Genomic DNA, 21,491 nt, shown 5'->3' with positions numbered 1-21,491 from the left:
TAATAATACAGAGGTTAAAAATGCAGTTGAAGAGAATAAATGTGATATAGCCTTTTTATCTGTTTTGCCTTCCTCTGTTTGTCTAGAGTGGTCATTGGTCAGATGACATGTGTGAAATGAAATTTCAGTATATCTGTAAAAGAAAACCGTTGCCTTTTGAACCTGGACAAGTGGATATCATTGATAAAGGATGTAAAAAGGTATTGTACCATTTTCTAACTGCATCAAAAGTATTAAAAAGAAAGTGCAGATGCAGAGAGCGGCAGTGGATAGGAAACTTAAGTAAGGACAGTGTGGTTTTATACCCGGGTCGCACACATTCACTTGCATATTATTATTTCTATTAGATACTGATAGGGTATTGTTATGCAAAAAAGTGATATAGGGACCTCCCTTTAATAAAGAATATATCAAGGGTGTTATAAAGGAAAAACTTCAATCCATAGGCAGTGAAACTCAAAGGGGATTCGTAATAAATCTGCCCCAAGGTTCTTAAAGCAAATACAAATATATGAGTAACAGAACACAAGGATCCCATGTAAACAATCCCTTCCAGTCAGATTAAGAGCTCAGGGCTTTTCATTCTTCTAGGCTCTCCAAATACATTTTTATTAAGGTATCACAAAGGAATTATCATCCCTATATAGATGTTTTCAGTTGCTACTGTATTGTATCATAATATATCATACATAATCCCTGCGATAAAACATGAGGGAAGGTATCAGATGTCACCTTGGAGTTCCATGACCTGAAACCTTGTGCCTTTGATCTTGAACTCCTTGGTGACTTCTAATAATCTCATATTTGACAATATAAGAATTGCAATACAATTACATTATTCCATGAATTCAAAGATCAACCCAAGAGCCAGTTCATATACTGCTTTGCATACAAAGTGCTCTCTTTCTTAAATTCTGCTGATAGCTGGTGGGACAAAGCAACATTAAACTTCAAACAAAGCTCTAAACCAATGTTTATTACTACAGTATATAAAAGCCACTGGATTAAGGAAGCATTCCATTAATTAAAGCAGTAGGAAAGTCATTTTGGTATTTTACTGCCAATAGATTTGCCACATTAGTGCCACCTAGAAGCTCCCTCTGATAGCAGCTGCCATTTTAGCTTGGTCTTGGTAGCTTCCTCCTGCAGTTATAGACATTGAAAGCTCAGATCACACATTCCTAAGGGTGGGGGAAGTTAGTTCTTATGCATTCTTATGGGAGGGGGGAACAGGAGAAGGGAGGGGGAGAGAGGAGAGAACTGAGCAGACTCGTGCCCCAAACCTGAAGGAGCCCTAAAAGAGAGGAAGCCTGATACCGAAGGCCATGTTCCCAAAAAAGGGGACAAGAAATCCTGTGTTTCTTTTGATACAGGACTCTTGCGTTTCTGTGAGTGCTTATGGCCGTAGACCTTTCTGATAAAGCTTTCTTAGTTTTTACCTTTCCTTCTCCTATCAACTAAGTAATGGACTAATTTGCTACTTTAAAGAGTGTTTAGTAGAACAATCATTTATCAACATTAAAGTATGCATATCTATTTATATTATATAGAATCTCTCATTACTAAGCCTATAAGGGTTTAAATACATTTTAGCAGGGTTTATGCTGGAAAAAAGGTGCCCCCTTCAATTACCAGGTTCTTCATTTTGATTACAGATCAGGACCAGTGTTTCCTGTATCACATGTCTAAGCAGGCAGATTTTGGAAGTTATCAGTACTGGCAGATGGAAATATCAATTATGAACAAATATGCCATGCATGCCTTTTATTATACCTGAGTTGTTTGGTGTAATATTTGTCCATGTTTCTATATTTGCAGGGTTGGAAAAGACATGGCTATTATTGTTATCTTATAAGTGATACATCAGAATCATTTACAGAAGCTAATCAAACCTGCATTGGCCATGGAGCCTACCTTGTAACCGTTGAAGACAGGTATTGTAGTTTATATGACTATTGTATATGGAAAATACCTTCTATTCCTTAAATGTATGCCTGAAATAAAGCTCTCACTATTATTACACTCATTAAGTACCATCCTTAATGGAACCAGAGGTATGAGCGGAGTACCATAACAGCTATATCATTATAAGCATAGACTCACACAATATTTTACAGGGTATCTTGGGATAAAACCTTCTCTTACATTTTCAGAAAACATAGAACTATATTAATGGAACTAATTTGATTTCCAAGAGGAAGTTAGATATTTTTTTGTATTTAATTATCTGAAGATCAAGTTCAGAAACCCACGGGCTAAATTGCTTTAATATTTCTTTATAGCACACGTGCTACACAAAGTTGCTAGGAAAAACAATGAACAACTTATTTTATTAGTTTAATGATTCAGTACAGGCTTTATTCACTGAGGAAATCTTACCTAAAAAGAAGCTGAAGTGTATGCAGTATATTAGCTGACTACAAATTTCTAAAACTACCAGCAGGAGTTGTGCTTTAAAGGAGACATATTCTTTCAGTTCCCAATCAGGTCCACATAGTTGCTGCTTGGTGCCAGCACAGCCTGGAAAAGGAAGCAGGAAGTGGAACACATGGGCGGGACTAGTAGGATTTTGGGAGAAATTTTCAATAAATCAGCCAGAAACACTGCTTTTTAAGCACATTCCTTCTATTTTAGAGTATAATTAACTGGCATAATCTCATTTATTACACAATATATCCCATCCAAGTCAGCTTTTTTTTTGGAAAATATGCTGGCAATCAAGAAATACTGCATTCCTGTTAGTTTAAATGAACTAAATTAAAATTTCAGTAAATCATCCTCTATATGTTTCCACTGTTCAGTCATTGTTAAATCAAAGATATTGTGATGCCTTGTTCATTTCATTATATCAGTGATCCCCAACCAGTGGCTCATGAGTAACATGTTGCTCCCCAACCCCTTGGATGTTGCTCTCAGTGCCCCCAAACCAGGGAGTTATTTTTGAATTCCTGACCTGGTGCCAAGTTTTGATTGAATAAAAACAAGATTTCCTACCAAATAAAGCCCCTGTAAGCTGATAGTGTGCATAGAGGCCCCTAATAGCCAATCCTAGCCCTTATTTGGCTCCTCCATGAACTTTTATGGTGCTTGTGTTGCTCCCCAAGTCTTTTTACATTTGACTGTGGCTCACGAGTAAGAAAGGTTGGGGACCCCTGCATTATATGATAAATATCCTCATTAAAAGCTTTCCTTTTATCACATTGTGCTGCTGGGCCCGATTCGTTAAAAAAGTCTAATTTTTAGGTACTGAGAATATTTGCTTTTTAGCATTAGAGAAGAACATCGTATTTTATATTCAATACTTTATATTTATTCTTTTGGAAGGTTTGAACAAGCTTATCTCACAAGTCTAATAGGGCTGAGGCCTGAAAAGCAATTTTGGACGGGACTTACAGACTCAGACGAGAGAGGCGTCTATAAGTGGACTAATGGAGAAAGGGTTTTATTTACTCACTGGAATTCTGAAATGCCTGGTAAGAAAAAACATGTATTGATAAATATACAGAATAGGTAAAGTTGACATTCTGTTAATTTATTTGTATAAAGTATATATTTAATGACATCACAGGGGCTTCTGTTAGAGCAGGGGTTCCCAGACTTTGTCACCCCGGGATCTACTCTTGCCACTTGTTCTCCATTATAAGGTCTACCACAGTTATAATAGTGCGACGTCTATCATTTGGCAAGAAAAAGTATCAATCGATGTTTAACAAATACACATAGCAATATATAAATGCAGTGCCAAATTCACATTTAATGCCCACATAACATTATTCAAGTGCCAACTTCAAGTTTAATGTGAAAGGATTGTAGTAGTTTTTACTTTCCTTCTGCATGGGCCACTTTGTAGTCTGCGCACAGAATCATATATTAACTAGGAACAAATATATACTGTGGCCCAGTGGGGACAATCTTCTATACTGGGATGAAACTACAAAGACTGATGGCTTGAGCAGCCGCACTCAAAAGCTCCAGTATGCTGGGGGGGAAAAAGCATTGGCGGGATGTCATCCCACTGCATTCCACCTAGAGGTCTACCAGAAACTTTAACATGATCTACTGGTAGACCGCAATCTACCTTTTGGGCACCCCTGTGTTAGAGAAACTCACAAGATGTACCACCTTGAGGATACTGGAAGGGGTGGCACTAAAATACATTACCACTTGTTTATGATATTAAATGTTGTCTTTGAAAATGTGAAGGAAGAAGACGAGGCTGTGTTGTCATGAGAACTGGAAACAAAGGGGGATTATGGGATGTTATAACCTGTGAAGAGAAAGCAAAATTTGTCTGCAAACAGTGGGCAGAAGGAGTAACGCCTCCTCCAATTCCGACAACGACGCCAGAGCCCAAGTGCCCAACTGATTGGAAGACATCCCCTGAAATTGGTTCATGTTATAAAGTAAGCCTTACCTTAATAACCACATGTTGGAAATGTTGGATTCAGAGCTTCACAGAGAAGAATATATCACATGTAAAATATACTCTATATACAAATTGGGGCTTGTTCATTTTAGTTTCTATAAATAATCAGCAAGAAATAATTTGTTATTCTGCCATGGAAGCCTTATTTACCTTAATTTTTACTTTTATTAGCAGGATTAGTTTTAGAGCCCATCATAGGGACCGTTGAAGAAAAATTACATAAATGACATTTTATAATTTCATAATAATAATAATAATAATACAGTTGTTTTAATAAGGAATGGGATCTAGTATCAGGAAACCAATTATCAAGAAAGCTGTGAAACATGCCATCACCATTGACCTAAGAGATTTATTTAAATAAGCAGTTTATCAGATTTGTCTAATTAGACAGTACCTTGTACCTAATGATACTGTAAATTGGCTAGTATAAATCCAGCTGATCATCACGAATTGGACTTCCACAGGTTGCAGTTTTATTGCCTTAGACTGGGGGTCCAGAGCTCTTTCTTGCCTCGAAAACTATTGAGATTTTTAAAAAATGAACACGAGTAGAGCCCATATGACAAGATGAAGGGTTGGCCAGAAGACCAGTAGCTTGATGAAAAATGGGGTCTCACTTTCTTACTCCATTGGGATTGGAATGCCACTTGGTACCATTTGAGTTGCAACTTGTATTCTCCTTTTGATTTATTAACTTAATGTTTAGATGAAGAAACAAATAATGCAATCTAAGCTTTTAAGAAGCCATATTCTTTTTGTATCACTAGCATTTTTCTAGAGGAGAAGAAGAAAAGAGGACATGGTTTGAATCCAGAAGTTTTTGCAAAGCAATTGGTGGTGACTTAGTCAGCATCAACAGCAAAGAAGAAGAAACCATACTTTCACAATTGCTGGTGTAAGTGTCTTGGTTTTTTATATGAATTTGCTTCCTTAATCAGTCTTTGCCTTGACCTTTCTTTGTTGCAGAGTAACCTGCCTTTACCTGTTTCTATTGTCATTTTTCCCCCTTCTGTTACAAACCTCAATGTAAAAAAATATAAAATTGCAATGTAAAATGTTGTCTCATTTCTCCAAAGGAATTACAGGTATTATAACCAGATTTTCTGGATAGGACTCCAAACATCAGATCCAGAAGAAGGCTTCGAATGGGTAGATGGCTCAGCCGTGAGTATCTTTACTTTTTAGGCTAAAGGCTTTCTTATTGTAACCCAGTCCATCTTTGAAAAATGCTTCATTAGAGGATGGAAATATGTTTTTTGAATACTTCTCCTTTCCATTTGTAGGCCTTCTGAGTTCAGGTCATATCTTACAGTGTATATATACCTATATGAAGGACCAACACACCAGGTCACATCAATATCTTGGTCCTCTTGGGACCTATATCAAGGGTCCTTGATAATAGCAGCTCAGGACCACCCTTTCTTCCCATGCTGTTGCTTTTTGTTCTTTGGTTTGAGTATTCTGGCAGTCTGCACAGGCCCGGATTTGTGGAGAGGCCACAAAGGCCCAGGCGTAGGGCGGCAGAAATGTAGGGGCGGCATGCTGCCCCGCCGCAACGGAATTTTCAACGTTTTTTTCAATACGGAGCAGTGGGAACTTCTCCCCACTGCTCCGTAAGGGGCTTTAAATGTATGCGCATGAGCGCTAGCAGGGGGGCGGGGATGCTCGTTCGCGCATGCGCATTGGGGGGGGGGGGCGGCCCGATCAACGGGGGTGGCCTAGCGGCGCCCAGAAAACAAATCCGGCCCTGAGTCTGCAATCTCCAGGCCTCAGGTGCAAGGCCATTCCCCTACAAGAAGTGTAATGAGAAAGCCATTCGGAGAAGTAACTGTCAGCAGATAAACTAAAAGCTCATGTTTACAATGAGGTGGAAGTTGAATTTGTGCACTAAATTCCAACTGGGAGAAAAGTTGTAATCAAAGCATCAATACCAAATAAGCCCCTTTAGTAGAAATTGTTTTCGGTACTGCCATACACCAGAAAACATTTGCAATAAATACATTTATATATAACCTATGCTTTATTTTAGTTATCTTATGAAAACTGGGCGTATGGGGAACCCAACAATCACCAAGGCATCGAGTTATGTGGAGAATTGCACGTTAGTTATCGTCTTTCATGGAACGACAGGCATTGTGAATCCTCTGCAGACTGGATTTGTGAGCTCAAAAAAGGTATGGTGGGAATCATATTTCAGACTCTCTATATTTACTCTATAACAAATCTTACGTATCTTTTACTTTATTTTTAAAATGTTATAACTAATTTTCTGCATTTTTTCTGACAAATTATTAAGTTCCTGTATCATAATACAGGTATAGGACCTGTTATCCAGAATGCTCGGAACCAAGGGTATTCCGGATAAGGGGTCTTTCCATAATTTGGATCTTCATACCTTAAGGGGCTGATTTACTTACCCACGAACGGGTCGAAATGAGTCCGATTGCGTTTTTTTCGTAATGATCGGTATTTTGCGATTTTTTCGTATTTTTTGCGATTTTTTCGGCTTCTTTACGAATTTTTCGTTACCAATACGATTTTTGCGTAAAAACGCGAGTTTTTCGTAGCCATTACGAAAGTTGCGTAAAATCTGGCGATTTTTCGTAGCGTTAAAACTTGCGCAAAAAGTTGCGCTTTTTTCGTAGCGTTAAAACTCAAATACAAAGCACGGTTTTATTTTTACAGAGAAAAAGGAAATCATTTTTAAAATCTAAATTATTTGATTAAAATGGAGTCTATGGGAGACAGGCTTTCCGTAATTCGGAGCTTTCTGGATATTGGGTTTCCGGTTACCTGTATAAGAGAGCAAAGGCATTTCCTAACACTGACCCTCAAACCATACAGTAAAACCAGAGATACAAGCCTTCTTATATCCCCAAGGCAAGCTAGTATGTATAATAAGGCAATAAATGCTGCATTGAAGTGTATTTGCTGCTACAAATTCACAATGGGGGGTGCATGTATACCCATTTTATTAATAAAAAGACTACCCTTCTAAAGATCCAGGAGGAGTCAACATTCTTATATATTAATGCATATGCCTGGATACCTTTCCTGTAATTCTGCTGTCAGTTATGACTGACGTATTTAGATTACTTATATCCATATATGTTTCCTATGATCTGTTTCATTTGGCGGCCACCATTTTCCAGTTGTTTAGTGTTGCACTACTATATATGAGTGGTTTTGGATACAAACTAATTGGCCCCACCCTTGGTGGGTGTTGTAGATTAAGGATTGGGCATTAGGCATTTTATTTCCCGATTTTATGTAGCTATTGGACCTACCACATTTTGCTGTTCATTTGGTGGGATGCTGCTATCTTCTGTTACTTCTGAAACCCCCCCCAAAAATAAAAAATACAAATTTTGCATGTTATGACTGCTGCTATGTTTAATATCAAGGATAACATGGGAAGAAAGAGCTTGCTACCCTAACATGGGCTCTATTGAGTGTTGGCTAAATCACATGACTCTCCTGATGCACATAGAGAGAGAACCTTCCTCTTTGTTGCACATCAGCTAAAAAATAAAATATATATATGCAGATAGATCATTATCCAGTGGCAAGCATTATAGAAAATGTATTAGGGCGTAAATCATTAATGTGCTTATCCATGGAAGCAGTAATTAAAATGAAAAATGTCTTATGTCATATTATTTTTAAAAACTGAGGATTAAACGATGTCCATCACAATAGTCCATTGTACATGATGAATTGCCAAAGAGAGACATGTACATATACATTGGACTATTGTGATATTGTACAGTGTCTTTAAAATAAAATACTATTAAAAGAAAATTTTCATTTTAATCACTGCCTCCATGGATGAGCACATTAATGATCTATGCCCTAGTACATTTTCTATAATGCTTGCCACTGGATGTCTAAAAAATGCCCTTCCTTTTAAACAAAACAGGGACTGTTTGCCCATATATTGCAATATATTCAAGCTGGCCAACTACGTCAAAGTCATCCCTGGTCTGGCCAGTCCTACACTCACTTTTATCTGATTCATTAAGAATTCTACTTGTTATCCAAGGCTAGAACTCCCAATCCTTGCCCTTTTTATTGGCCACCAATGGGATCACGTGATTGTAGCTAGAAATGATGGGAGCTGGCCACTGTTCCTTTATAAACTACAGCAAAAATGAAAAGTTGTGCTCACCACTAAAGTTTAAACTATTAGGCGGGGTGCAATGAGACCACAACATTCATGCAAAGACAGGAGATTCTCCGCACCAACCCATTATAAATAAATATAGGAGATTAAGATATTTAGCTCATTAAGCTACTAAAAATGCCAAAACAGGGATTGTTTATCCATATATTGCAATATACTTATGTAGGGGTTTGATAAAATAGGCCCCACAGGATGTATACCCCTAGGATAGGCCCCGGGAGGGTAATGGTTAAGGTACAATGGGTATAGCTTGGTATATCTATAGTTAATGGGGAGTATCCCAGCAGTTCGGGTTATGGCCACAGGGTGGTGCATAGGCCCATATAAGGGGAATGCAGCCATGTGCTGGAGGCCTGAGTTAATGGAGAGCCTCTGAGAGCAGAGGTATTCTCCTCATAGGTATATTAGGAGTTTTATGTGTCAGATCACTCTAGGAGTGAGATGTAGTTAGGGCACAGGTAGAATGGGCAGAAATAGCCCCTCCAGGAGTGGTAGAGGGATTAGAATCCCCCAGCAGTACATCAGCTGGAGTGTAGGGACCCAAGAGTCTAGGTAGGTGGTTAGGCTGCCGCTAGAAGGGGTACTACTCTGAGGGTACTTAGTCGTGAGTACCGGGGATGAGTCCTGGAGGTGGTCCGGCTTGGCATGAGTACCGGGGAGAGCCCTTAGAGAGGGTCTCTTGGCGCGTAGTACCGGGGAGGACATCTAAAAGGCATCATCCTGGCGGGAGTACCGATAAGATACCCAACAGGGGTAAAGGTCTAAAGAAGGAGAGTGTCCCCTGCACTGTGTTTGTATTGCCACTCCTGGAGAGGTCCTGCCTAATAAACAACCAATTGTTTCATCACAACTGTGTGTTCATCGTGTCTGCTTCAAGGAGCACCTACCTGCCAGTAAGTGAATACCCCAGGGAGGGGATTCCCTTTGGGGGCTTGTGTGAGGTCTCAGGCAGCACTACACCCAAGTATCAAGTCCCAGGGAGGGAGTTGTAGTTCTCCCATAGCAGAGCCCTGGGTGGAGGCACGCCATTTATCCAAGAAATCCCTGCTTCCCCCATAGTAAGCGGGGCTCAGGACTCCTGGAAGCGCCAACCAGTGACATATCAGCAGGTAGTGCCACAACCGTTTATAAAGTGGGCTACACTTATAAGCTGGCCAACTAAGTCAAAGTAATCCCCAGTCTCGCCAATCCTACACTCACTTTTACCTGCAACTTGCCTAATAGACATTGAATGTAACAACATTTCTATTTCAATATATCAGAAATCTAATCCCCATGTGTTATTTTAAGGTGCACCTTTACAACCAGAACCAACAAAGTCTTCGGTTCCAGGTAAGTGTATTAATTTTTTTTGAGTTAGAAATAATGGGGCAGATTAATCAAAATGTGAATTTAGAGCTTGATACATAGAAACTCACCCATGTTCTATTCATTCCTATGGGGTTTTTAGAAGCATTTTTATAAATGGGTGAAAGTTAGAGCTCACCATTTGATAAACAGGCTTCTGAAAATCCCATAGGAATGAATAGAACGTGGGTATGTTTTAGAAGACAAGCAGTGTGCAAAGTGCAACAATGCACCAAATTTGCACACAATCCTGGTGTCATTGCAGATGCAAACAAGCAATTCTCTAGACATAATTGTGCAGTTGACATCTTCCCTACTGTGGACACAACTGCAATGTTATGTTTGAACAAAGACACAGCCACCGACAAATATATGACAATAAATACATTATATAACTATGGCTGTTATTAAATATTGTTTTTTAACCACAGAGTATGAATTGACAAGTGATGGCTGGATTGCAAATAAAGACAACCAGTATTTTATTAGTACGGAGATTGTGGCCATGGATAAAGCAAGGGAATTTTGCAAGAAGAATTTTGGTGATCTTGTTGTCATCAATGATGATACGGAAAGAAAATTTCTTTGGAGATATGTAAGTAATGAACGATGAATGGGGAGCTTTTTTATTATAATGCATTTACATATTTCATTAAAGGTATGAAATCTGTTATCTGGAAACCTAATATCTGTAAAGTTCCAAATTACTAAAAGATCATCTCCCATAGGCTCCATTAAAAGCAAGTAATTCTAATTTTTAAAAATTATTACATTTTTCTCTGTAATAAAAACAGTACCTTGTACTTGATCCCAACTACGATATAATTAATCCTTATTGGGGGCAGAACAATCCTATTGGGTTTAATTAATGTTTAAATTATTTTTAGTAGACATAAGGTAGGTAAGGGAGGTCCAAATTACAGAAAGATCCCTTATTCAGAAAACTCCCATGTCCAAAGCATTCTGGATAACAGGTCCCGTACCTGTATAAGATATTTGTAGTTGCTAAGGCACCGGCACATTATTCAGCATAATAAAATATCTAGTCACAGTCTATGGAAAAGGAGGTTCTGTATGAAACAGCAAAGCATGAAGCAGGAGCTAAGACTCAACTGAAATTCTCCTGTACAATATCTCTAGGATGGGGTTGGATTTCAAGGTATAATTGGAGAATAAAAATCTATAGGAGAAGAGCACTCACTGTATTAATAGAATAAAAATGTAGAAGAAAAGGAAGTACAATTATTCATCTAAATATCTAATAACGATCATTTCAGTTACTACATCTCACTCTATAAACGATTTATAAGAGAAAGTAAATAAAAGGAAATGTTTCATTCTATGAATCTAATCTCTTCTTTGCAATAGCCTCTTTGCTTTTGTACAAATCACTTACGTGTGCCCTATTGTTGGCTTCTGAAGTATTCTCCATACATACCCATATACAATACTGTGTGATTGTGACCCATAACCGGTGCTCTATGTAGAATGCTTTGGTGTGTGTCATTTTCAAAACACTATTGGGCCCATTCACTAAAGTCCGAATTTTTTGGGCTTAAAATCACGATATGGAAACCATAAGGTAACCACAATAATTTCTGATGTTCTAAAATGTTATCGGTCGTACGAAAATATCGTAATTGCCTTCCGAAAGTCACAACATTTTTGGATCTGAACGTTTGAAACCTTCAATGTATGATTTTAGAGGCCTTCCATAGGACTCAATGGCACTCGACAGATCCAACCTGGTGAAAAGATAGTCTCGATACCAAAGCTTGAATGAATTCCGACATTTTAGTATTCTTTGCAAAAATTACGACTTTTTCGTGGAAGTTAACGAAAACAAAAGTTGTGAAATTTTAACGAAATTATCGTGGACATTACGAAATGTTCTATAAGTTAGAAAAAATACAAATTTATCTCATAAATACTTAGTCGGGGGTTTAGAAAATGGGCCCCTATAAGTTATGTCTACACATCTTATTTAGGGTAAAATCAAAGCTCCTGATTACTACAGGATATGGAATACATTTTTGACTATACAGGTGTGGGACCTGTAATCCAGAATGCTTGGGACCTGGGTTTTTTTGGATAAGGGTAAGGGGTTTCTGGATAATGAATCCCATACCTGTATTAACATTTATGTATTGTTGTTGGTGCCTGGGGGCCTGGGCACATACCCTCAGCACTGTCAACCCTAATACAATTACAATAAATGCATATGCTTTTCTAACTATATGGTTTATCTAAATAAAATTTGCAGTAAAAAATATGTTTTTGTTTTTAAGATACTTAAAAATGGAAAGGAAAGTGCATATTTCATTGGATTAACTTTAGGACTGGACAGAGAATTTAGGTAGGTGTGCAGATCTTGTGTTTATGGATTTTATCACTGATTTCACTATGGCAATTGCAATTTCCAGCATTTATATAGCGTAATGCACTGAGTAAATAAGTAAATTAGCTCCTGTAATCACGTGCATTACGCTGACTTTGATTGAAAGAATTAGTAAACAAGTGTTTAGTGCCAATAGGTTACTGAGCTGGTAATTGAGCAATGGCCTTTAGTACAAATTATACCTGCACAGAACACACCATAGGGCTCATTTACAAAGGCAGCTGCAATTGCGGTTGCACCAAAAATGGTCACAGTCATGCAAACACCATTCATGAAACCCTTGCCTGATGAAGCAGTGAGCGGTCAGTTACCAGGAGCGGCAAAAAGCTAAAGCTAAGAGCCGAATTTTCATTTTTTTAAACGAAAATTCCAGTCTGCTAGTGCAGCAAATGCATTAGTGCTTTCTGCACTAGCGATGTGGCCACCTCTGGACCCGCTCCAATGCTAAAGTTGTAAGCACAGAGAGGGAGAGAGGGGGCAGCAGCCAGAGGATGGCCTCTGTCATTAAAGCTACTTGTGAGTACCAATACCAAAGAAGCACACACAGATGTCGAATGACACAGTCCCCACAATTGCCTCCAATCTGACAAGAAGTCAGAATTTTTAGTGTCTTTCAGTAAAATCTGTCAGCATATATAATATGCAATTTGCTGTCTGCCTATCTAACTGCCTCTCTGTATGTATAAACTGAAAGCGTTATTAAATGTATCACATGAATGAAGCAGTGACGGAGGCAGCGTAGCAGCAATGCTAATTGCTCTCACTTGACCCTTTTCCACCAGTAAACACTACATTAGAGTTATATAACCCGTACAATGCAGACGTCTAGCGTGTTGCCATATTTTAACTGGCACTGGAAACACTGGCAAGTGATGTACGAAATTCCATTATATTTCTTTCTTTTCTTCAGGTGGATGGATGGGTCTGTTATGAACTATGTAGCATGGGCAAGCTATGAACCCAACTTTGCAAATAATGATGAGAACTGTGTTGTAATGTACAAGAATATGGGTGAGTATTCGGATCTGTTGTCTTAGGGTGCTATAAACTTTTAATCATGATCGGTTCAGCATGAAAATCATAAAAATATCTCTTCCCCGTGGGTCTTTACCCATTTGGTGAGTTCCCTCACTACACTGAGTCCCTTGTTGACTACCAGTAAAAACACACAATTCTTTGGGGTCACCCCTGCACTTATGATACTCCATTGGGGGATTGCTCAGCCTTATGATTTTTCTTAATTCCTAAGTGATTCAGACTCTCAATGACTTGGTCAAAGGCATCCCCGGATCCTGGCAATGGCAGTCCCCCTGGGAGTTCCTAACACAGACAGTAGCCTTCATACCTTGTGCCCTGCTCGGAGAGACCTTCCTAGCATTCTTACTACAATTAATTACCTGTGAAATGTTTGCCCCAACAGGCCAGCTGAATCATTAAAATGGACCCTAAATGCACATTTTTATCAATAGTTTTCAAACTCATGCTCTAGTGTGTTGGCATTCTTCTGTATTGGTGATACCCTTTTCTTTCCATGTCTCCCCTTAAGGCTTTTGGAATGACATAAACTGTGGCTATCCCAATCCATATATTTGTGAAAGGAAAAACAGTTCTATTAATGCAACATTTGCCCCAACTCCAGCTTCCCCACAAGGAGGATGCCCTTCAGACTGGATTACATTTGGGAAAAGGGTAATAAAGAATAGCAATAGAAGTTAATCAATGCCTTTGAATGTCTCACACATTATAAATTGTTATATAACTCAGTTATCTCCCAGCAATAAGGATGATGTTAACCCTGTGCTCTCTTTTAAGTGCTACAAAATATTTGGCAATGGAAAGGGTGAAGCGACAGACTGGGACTCGGCGCGCACAGCATGCATGAGATTTAATGGCAACCTTGCCACAGTGGAAAATGAATTAGTACAGGGTAAGTCACTTTTGCTGGAAATGAATTTTATGCATTGTTTGGTAAAGTAATAATTTTGCTAATGGCAACATGCACGGTTCAAGATACTTCATGGTGCTCAAGAATAGGTCATGGGGCAACAATAAAAGTCCACTGTCCACTTAAAGAAGAACTAAAGCTTAGCTAAAGCTGAACTAAAGAAGTAGGCTAGAAATGTTGTTTTGGGTTTCTGTACCAGCCCAAGGCCCCCACAGCCCTTTAGCAGGGAGGATCTGTGCCCCCAAAGATGCCCCCAGTAGCCCCCCATCTTCTTTTCTGCTGATTCCCATCTTCTTTTCTGCTCACACTTGGCATGTGAGTATCATAGACACTTTCAAAGATGGGGAGCTCCTGTAACAAGTTTGAATGCCTGGATCATTCCTGCTATTGAGATGAGAAACTTTAGGCTGGTGTAGTAAGTTCAGTATGTAAAATATGCAATTTATAGCCATATATTTTTAGGGTTTAGTTCTCTTTCTTTAACAGCCAATCATCTAAAAGGTGTTTATCCAATGTTCTATGCATGGAATCCATCACTTTTTAATAACTATATCATATGTTCTTTGCTGTAGCTTTTCTCACCTACAATTTAAAAGATCTAAACATCGATGTCTGGATTGGAATGAATGATAAAAATGAAGAGCACCGGTTTCTCTGGACTGATCAAAGAGGCGTCTATTATACGAACTGGGCCAAGGGTCACCCAACAGGGAGTCGATATTACTCAGCTGATGATGATGTGGGTCCTTTTGAGTTTTTTCTTTTCAGTAATGACATATAGAGGAAAAAATATATATAATCTGCTACTAAGGGACATCATTGAATGAAAGTGAACATCAGCTGAGCAGAAAGAATAAATAATCTCAGAGCACATGTTCCTCTGCCTTGATTGTCAAATGAAGGCAGTAAACTATAAAACCCCTCCCCCCATTTCTGCTCTGATTTCACTATATTCTGCTTATGCTTCCTACACCCTGCTTATAACCGTCACTTTTATGCCCTTTTGTATGTGTTAATAATATTATGAAAAATCAAATAATGTACCCCCTATTGTAAAATACAAAGGGGGAGAGGGGGTACTGGTGTGCTGGGCCCAGTGAATCCTGCTGAATGGGGCCCAGCCACATTTCGAAAGTTATGCATAAAGTTATGGAATTTGCGTAACTTCCGTAAAAACTTAACATAATCTGCCAAGGGTCGGACTGGGCTGCCGGGATACCAGGAAAAATCCCAGTGGGCCCTGGCGGCCCAGTCCGACCCTTGCTGGCACTCCCCCTGCGGGCTCGGGAAGGACGTCCGGTGGGGGCCCTGCGGGGGGTGCCAGGGGGGCCCTGGGGGGGGTTAAGGGACGGGCCAGCAGGGGCACCAGTCCGTCCCTGAACCTGTCTAGGAACTTACGAATTTGGGTATCAAGCAAAGTACAATGCAGAAAAGCTTGTTGGGGCAAAAAGGGGGCAGATTCCACTGACCACCAATGAATTAAAGCTTAACCTAAATTCCACTGCTCCCAATGAACTGACTTAGCACATTACTTATTTCATGAACGATTTATGTATGATATATATAGCTATTTATATTGGGGGCTATTTTACTGAAATATATGAGTATCTCCTACATGAACTTTCAAGCAGGGGAATGACTGGTTATTGGGCCCCATGACAACATCATTGAGCCCCAACTTGTGCAAAAACTTATGTTACTTTCAAAGAGCCTTATGCAACTTACTTATAAATTCTACTGCCCCCAAATTTAATGACTGACATGTGATTTTAAGGATACGGATTTGGTTCGGCATGGATTCTAATTTTTTTTATTTTTTTTTTGGTCTATGTAAAGTTGGGAGGAAGACGGGTCAAAAAAATGTCATTACAGTAATGATGCTTCATTGTTATTTGTATATGACAATAAACTTGAAACTTTAATCCAAATCCTGCTAAAAAAAGGCAGAATCTTGACTGAATCCCAAACAGATTGCTGGATTTGGTGCATTCTTACTATTTTTATGAACTAATACTGACTAGTTATTGGGCTCCTAAATGTATTCAGTTTATGTAACTCCTCTGTCCACCAATGAGCTGACTGTTAATAGAACTCTGTAACATCTGTTATATTGCACGCAAGAAGCATGGCCAAAATTTTAGCACAGCTTGTGTTTATGGAGGGGCCCATATACACTCACCTAAAGGTTTATTAGGAACACCTGTTCAATTTCTCATTAATGCAATTATCTAATCAACCAATCACATGGCAGTTGCTTCAATGCATTTAGGGGGTGTGGTCCTGGTCAAGACAATCTCCTGAACTCCAAACTGAATGTCAGAATGGGAAAGAAAGGGGATTTAAGCAATTTTGAGCGTGGCATGGTTGTTGGTGCCAGACGGGCCGGTCTAAATATTTTACAATCTGCTCAGTTACTGGGATTTTTACGCACAACCATTTCTAGGGTTTACAAAGAATGGTGTGAAAAGGGAAAAACATCGATTCACCATAGTATTATCGCGTGCGAAAAATCGCCATTTTCGCATGGGTTATTTCTCGCACTAGTTTTACCGCATGCGTTCATTTCCACGCTGAAAAGAATACGATCGCATGATTCACTATAACTTTTGCGCGCTAAATATCGCATTCGGCTATGCGAAAATTAACACCTACTACAGGCAGGCGAAAAATTATACAAAAGTACAGTAAATGATTTTTTGCAATAAAATATGGACTTACAGTGTTATTTATTCAAGTATGTGTTTCCCCTAGAGTAACGCAGCCGCCAGTTTGCAGCGAAATGTTCATTTTTAATACAGTAATTTTCTGCAAGTATTGGCGTGTATGGCTAACATGGCGTGCGTTCATTTGCGCGACTATTTATATTTGGCTACAAGTGATGAAATGTTTCGACAGGCATGGATTCGCAGCGAATTTTTGGACGTGCGTTGAATTTTTTTGCGGCGGATTTTTTCATGCGTTTAGCAAAACAATCTGCCAATGGCAAAACGCATGAAAAAATTCACCACGCAAAAATTCACCGCACATACAAAAATTTATACAAGCGTCAAAAAATAATAGTTACAGCAACAATTTTTTTGCCCGCACAACATTTTTGCCGTTTCGTGGATCTTTCAAAAGATTTGCTAATTTTTCACTAAAGATAACCAGAACACATTTGCTCATCACTAGTGGCTACTATTTATAAGCATCTACTATTTATATGCTACCATTTATATGTGGCTAATATTCATATACACCATTTATATGCGGCGACAATTTTTATACACTATTTCTAAGCTACCATTCATATGCGGCGACTATTCGCGGGCGTAATTTAGCACATGTACCAGCAAATACCGCATTGAAATAGTCTTCGCGAGTTAAATAACGCATGCAATATCGCACGTAAAAAAGCGCGAGTATGCTTATAGTGAATCGTGCGAAAAATCGGCAAAATTAAGCCGCGGTAAAAATTTGAGCGCACAATAAAAATAGCGCACGTTTTATCGCCCTTTAGTGAATCAGGCCCCCAGTATGCGGCAGTCCTGTGGGCGAAATATGCCTTGTTGATACTAGAGGTCAGAGAAGGGTATTAGTATGGTGTTCCTAATAATCCTTTAGGTGAGTGTAAATAACTTGTACGGGGCCCCACATTTTCTGATGGCAGCCCTGGTAAAATATAAGGATATTATCAAGGAGTTCCATGACCACATAAGGGTTGCTTTTATACAGGTTTTATACAGGTCATTAAACTCTAAGTTGACTTTTTAATATTTCACCACAGGGGGTACATTATTTATTATAATACAGACGTGTCCGTGAGTCATGTGACACTGATGACATCATTAAGCACCATTTATAAGGATATAATTTACAGGATAGTCATGGCTCTTGTGTATTTTACACACACAGATAATTACAGAGCTTCATTAAAAAATTTATAGGATTAAGGCTACTCCTGTAAGTAAGAACTCAGTATTAAACTCAGGATTAAAGCTAGTTCTGTAATTAGCGAAGAGTTCATTTATTGGATAGTTAGTGGATTGCTAAAGGATTCTAATTACTCCAATAAAATTGACTTTCCTAAAAATGAAATATCTGTTGGCTTCTCTTTTGATCTTATATATGTTCTGTATTATTTTATCCTATAGACTGATTGTGTTTCTATAAAGCGTGGCTCTACTTTGGATGCAGGATCATGGTTTGAGGAAGAGTGTTCCCTCAGCAGAGGATACATCTGTCAAACAGACAAAAGTATGTTCAGTTTACTGATTAAATTGTACAAAACCTCACATGAATTTGAAATTTACGGTCATTATAGTGCACGTTAAACCTGCACTTTGACAAAAGGGTTATTTCCCATATGCCTCTGGGCTTGGTATATTGCACCCATACACCATTTGCAACTCTAACATTCTAAAGGTGTGTGCCAAGAAATGCACTAGGCCCTAAACCCATTAAACCATTAAATGCAGCACTAACATAAGGTGCATTTACTGGAACTCACAGTAGGACAGATCAGGATAAAGCAATGCATGGATATAGGCAGTTTGTTTCCTTTCTCAGTGCCACATTGTTTTATCTTCTAATCTATTCTGAGTTCCAGTAAAGACATAGGTAGGCGGTGAGCTTACTACTTTTTTAGGTCTATGTTAGACAGTTGACATCCCTGTTTTGTATGGCCAGTAGACTGTGGAATATGCCTCCTAAAGTATATCAGCTATTACATAACATTGAGGTCTGAATTCCATCTTTCTATGTTTGCTCCTGGCTACACCATATCAACCCCTATTCCTAAAAATTGAGTTTGTTACTTTACTTTAATTGTGTGGCATTAGAACCACCTGAATATCTCTTTTTGGGTTGTTTGTAACTTTAAGTTTCAATATATTAGAACCCAATGACTATTGTCCATATGGCACAAAGTTAGTACAATAGACTGCATTCATTTAATACTCAAGTGCCACCTCCTTTCTGACCATTTCATGGATACCGTATATACTCGAGTATAAGCTGATCCGAGTATAAGCCGAGGTACCTAATTTTACCTAAGAAAACTGGAAAAACTTATTGACTCAAGTATAAGCCTAGGGTGGGAAATGCAGCAGCTACTGCTAAGTTTCAATAATCAAATTATTTAATAAAAGGACACTCACAAGTGCTTACATGACTACCATATTAATAAACACAAGGTATGGGCTGGAAAATGAGGCTCATCCAACATAAGATAACCATATGCAAGGTTGTACAGGTTAATATCTCATTTAATTTTACATACATATTGAAATTTTGATGTGTAAATTTGTTATTTAATTCTTATATAGTTCTGTATACTTTTTGGGGTGAGTGATGTAGAATCACAAGTTTAAGTTTATCTAGAAACTCCGGCTCCATAACTGCAGCCTGAAAGGGAAACAAAATGTAATGAATGATATATAATGTTTGTAGAGCACCGGGGAGAATATGGCAGTGCTATATAAATTATATATATATTGTCGGTGACGTCCAGGAGGCCAGAACGTAAACTACCGTATATACTCGAGTATAAGTCGAGGGGCCCTTTTTCAACACATTATTGGTACTGAAAATCTCGGCTTATACTCGAGTATATACGGTAATTATTTTTTGTCCTAAATTAAAGACAATAATCTGCCAAGATCCCTTTTCAGCATATATATTGTCCAACAGCTAATCTGTGTGGTTCCCTTCTGCTCCATCATTCTAGTCAAATAGGAGTAAGGTGGCCCTATAAATGACCATCTTGAGGTTCTGCACATTATGGCTAGAAGCAGTTGCTAATTCTCTCTAAATATATTGCAGTTTGAAAATACTTCTATGTAGAATGTAGTTCTAAAAACCGTAATTTAACTATAACAACCAGTCCAGTTTTTCCCTTTGTTATTCTAACTGCACTAAACCATTAAAACCTGATGGTTTGGATGTATAGCTTACTGTATCTGAGCAAACATCAGGGTCGGACTGGCTCTAGTGGGCCCCGGCGGCTCAGACCCGACTCTTGCAGCGCTCCCCCTGCCCAACCACTCCTCCCCTGACACATTAAATTTACGCGCTCGGGGGAGGATGTCGGGTGGGGGGCCCTGCGGGGGGGGTTAGGGGACACCTGCAGACTTTAAGACATCCTAATCTGAGCCTTCATATGCTTCTAGTAACTGGGAGAGCCTTTTGTGCAATTAGATTGTAAGCTCTTTATTCTGTAAGCTTTGTTTGTTATATACCTGGCACTATATTAATAAATTATAATGGTCTGTTCTCTTTCTGCAGACCCAGCTTTGCCTGCTTCTCCAACTATAGCACCTTCAGTTAGATTTTTCAAGTTTGGTAATGAAACCTTTAAAATCGTTAATTCCAAAATGTCATGGGATGAAGCGTGGCGTAAGTGTAAATCAGAAGATTCCGAACTTGTCAGCATTACAGATGAATACACCAATTCCTTCTTAAGGGTTTATACGTCTAAATACCGTGAACCTTTTTGGATTGGCCTTAACAGCAACAAGGTATGTAAACAGGTTTTCATCTCTTGAGGGATAATAAGGTCACTATGCTTACTATAATTTGTAATGATTAGTTATTCATGCTATTTTCAGACTGGTAACCAATACAAATGGACTGATAACTGGAAACTTCGATATACCAAATGGGCTGCAGAAGAACCTAAGAAGACCACTGCATGTGTATATATGGATATAGATGGGCAGTGGAAGACATCATCATGCACTGAAAATTATTTCTCAATCTGCAAGCAGAGTGATGGTAAGATTTGATTCCAGACATGGTCTTCACAGTACAAAACTGCACTGGTTCAGGAACCCACAGGGATCAGGGCTTTACCTTCATAATTCCAACTGCACCAAAGCATTTAAAGTTGATTGTGAAGTTCTCAGAAGTGAGGGTGACTAATGATGACACAGACTGGAATCGAATATGTTCTCCAAACTGACAGACACTTACAATATGACTCTGATGAAGAAGAATCTAGCTAAAACATTAAAGATCTTATTATTATGGAGTAAGGAGCTTTGTTTTCATGGAAATGTATCTGAGCTGGGGATGAGTGGAAACCATGGTAGTTGTGGGAACTAAACTAATAAGGCTACACTGATGGTATCAACCATTTTGTTAACCATCTCATGAGATATGTGACTTTTGGTGTACAAGGTAGATGTTAAGGGTATATGTATTTTTGTAG

General features: G+C 38.7%; 1 protein-coding gene across 1 annotated transcript in view; it reads left to right on the top strand.

The window, feature by feature from the left end:
• Positions 1–21,491, top strand: part of mrc1 (mannose receptor C-type 1) — a 48,167-nt gene that overhangs the window by 19,110 nt on the left and 7,566 nt on the right. Inside the window, exons 9-25 of the mRNA XM_012965627.3 lie at positions 87–200; positions 1,819–1,934; positions 3,325–3,473; positions 4,204–4,403; positions 5,197–5,324; positions 5,506–5,593; positions 6,459–6,603; positions 9,903–9,944; positions 10,391–10,554; positions 12,248–12,315; positions 13,268–13,368; positions 13,904–14,046; positions 14,170–14,284; positions 14,875–15,041; positions 18,436–18,538; positions 20,567–20,799; positions 20,890–21,055. Of these exons, the coding sequence (XP_012821081.2) occupies positions 87–200; positions 1,819–1,934; positions 3,325–3,473; positions 4,204–4,403; positions 5,197–5,324; positions 5,506–5,593; positions 6,459–6,603; positions 9,903–9,944; positions 10,391–10,554; positions 12,248–12,315; positions 13,268–13,368; positions 13,904–14,046; positions 14,170–14,284; positions 14,875–15,041; positions 18,436–18,538; positions 20,567–20,799; positions 20,890–21,055 (2,242 nt within the window). The remainder of the gene's footprint in view (positions 1–86; positions 201–1,818; positions 1,935–3,324; positions 3,474–4,203; positions 4,404–5,196; positions 5,325–5,505; positions 5,594–6,458; positions 6,604–9,902; positions 9,945–10,390; positions 10,555–12,247; positions 12,316–13,267; positions 13,369–13,903; positions 14,047–14,169; positions 14,285–14,874; positions 15,042–18,435; positions 18,539–20,566; positions 20,800–20,889; positions 21,056–21,491) is intronic.

The sequence above is a fragment of the Xenopus tropicalis genome, chromosome 6, assembly GCF_000004195.4.
Source record: "Xenopus tropicalis strain Nigerian chromosome 6, UCB_Xtro_10.0, whole genome shotgun sequence".
NCBI classification, from domain to species: Eukaryota; Metazoa; Chordata; class Amphibia; order Anura; family Pipidae; genus Xenopus; species Xenopus tropicalis.
This window is presented reverse-complemented; position numbering and strand designations above follow the sequence as displayed.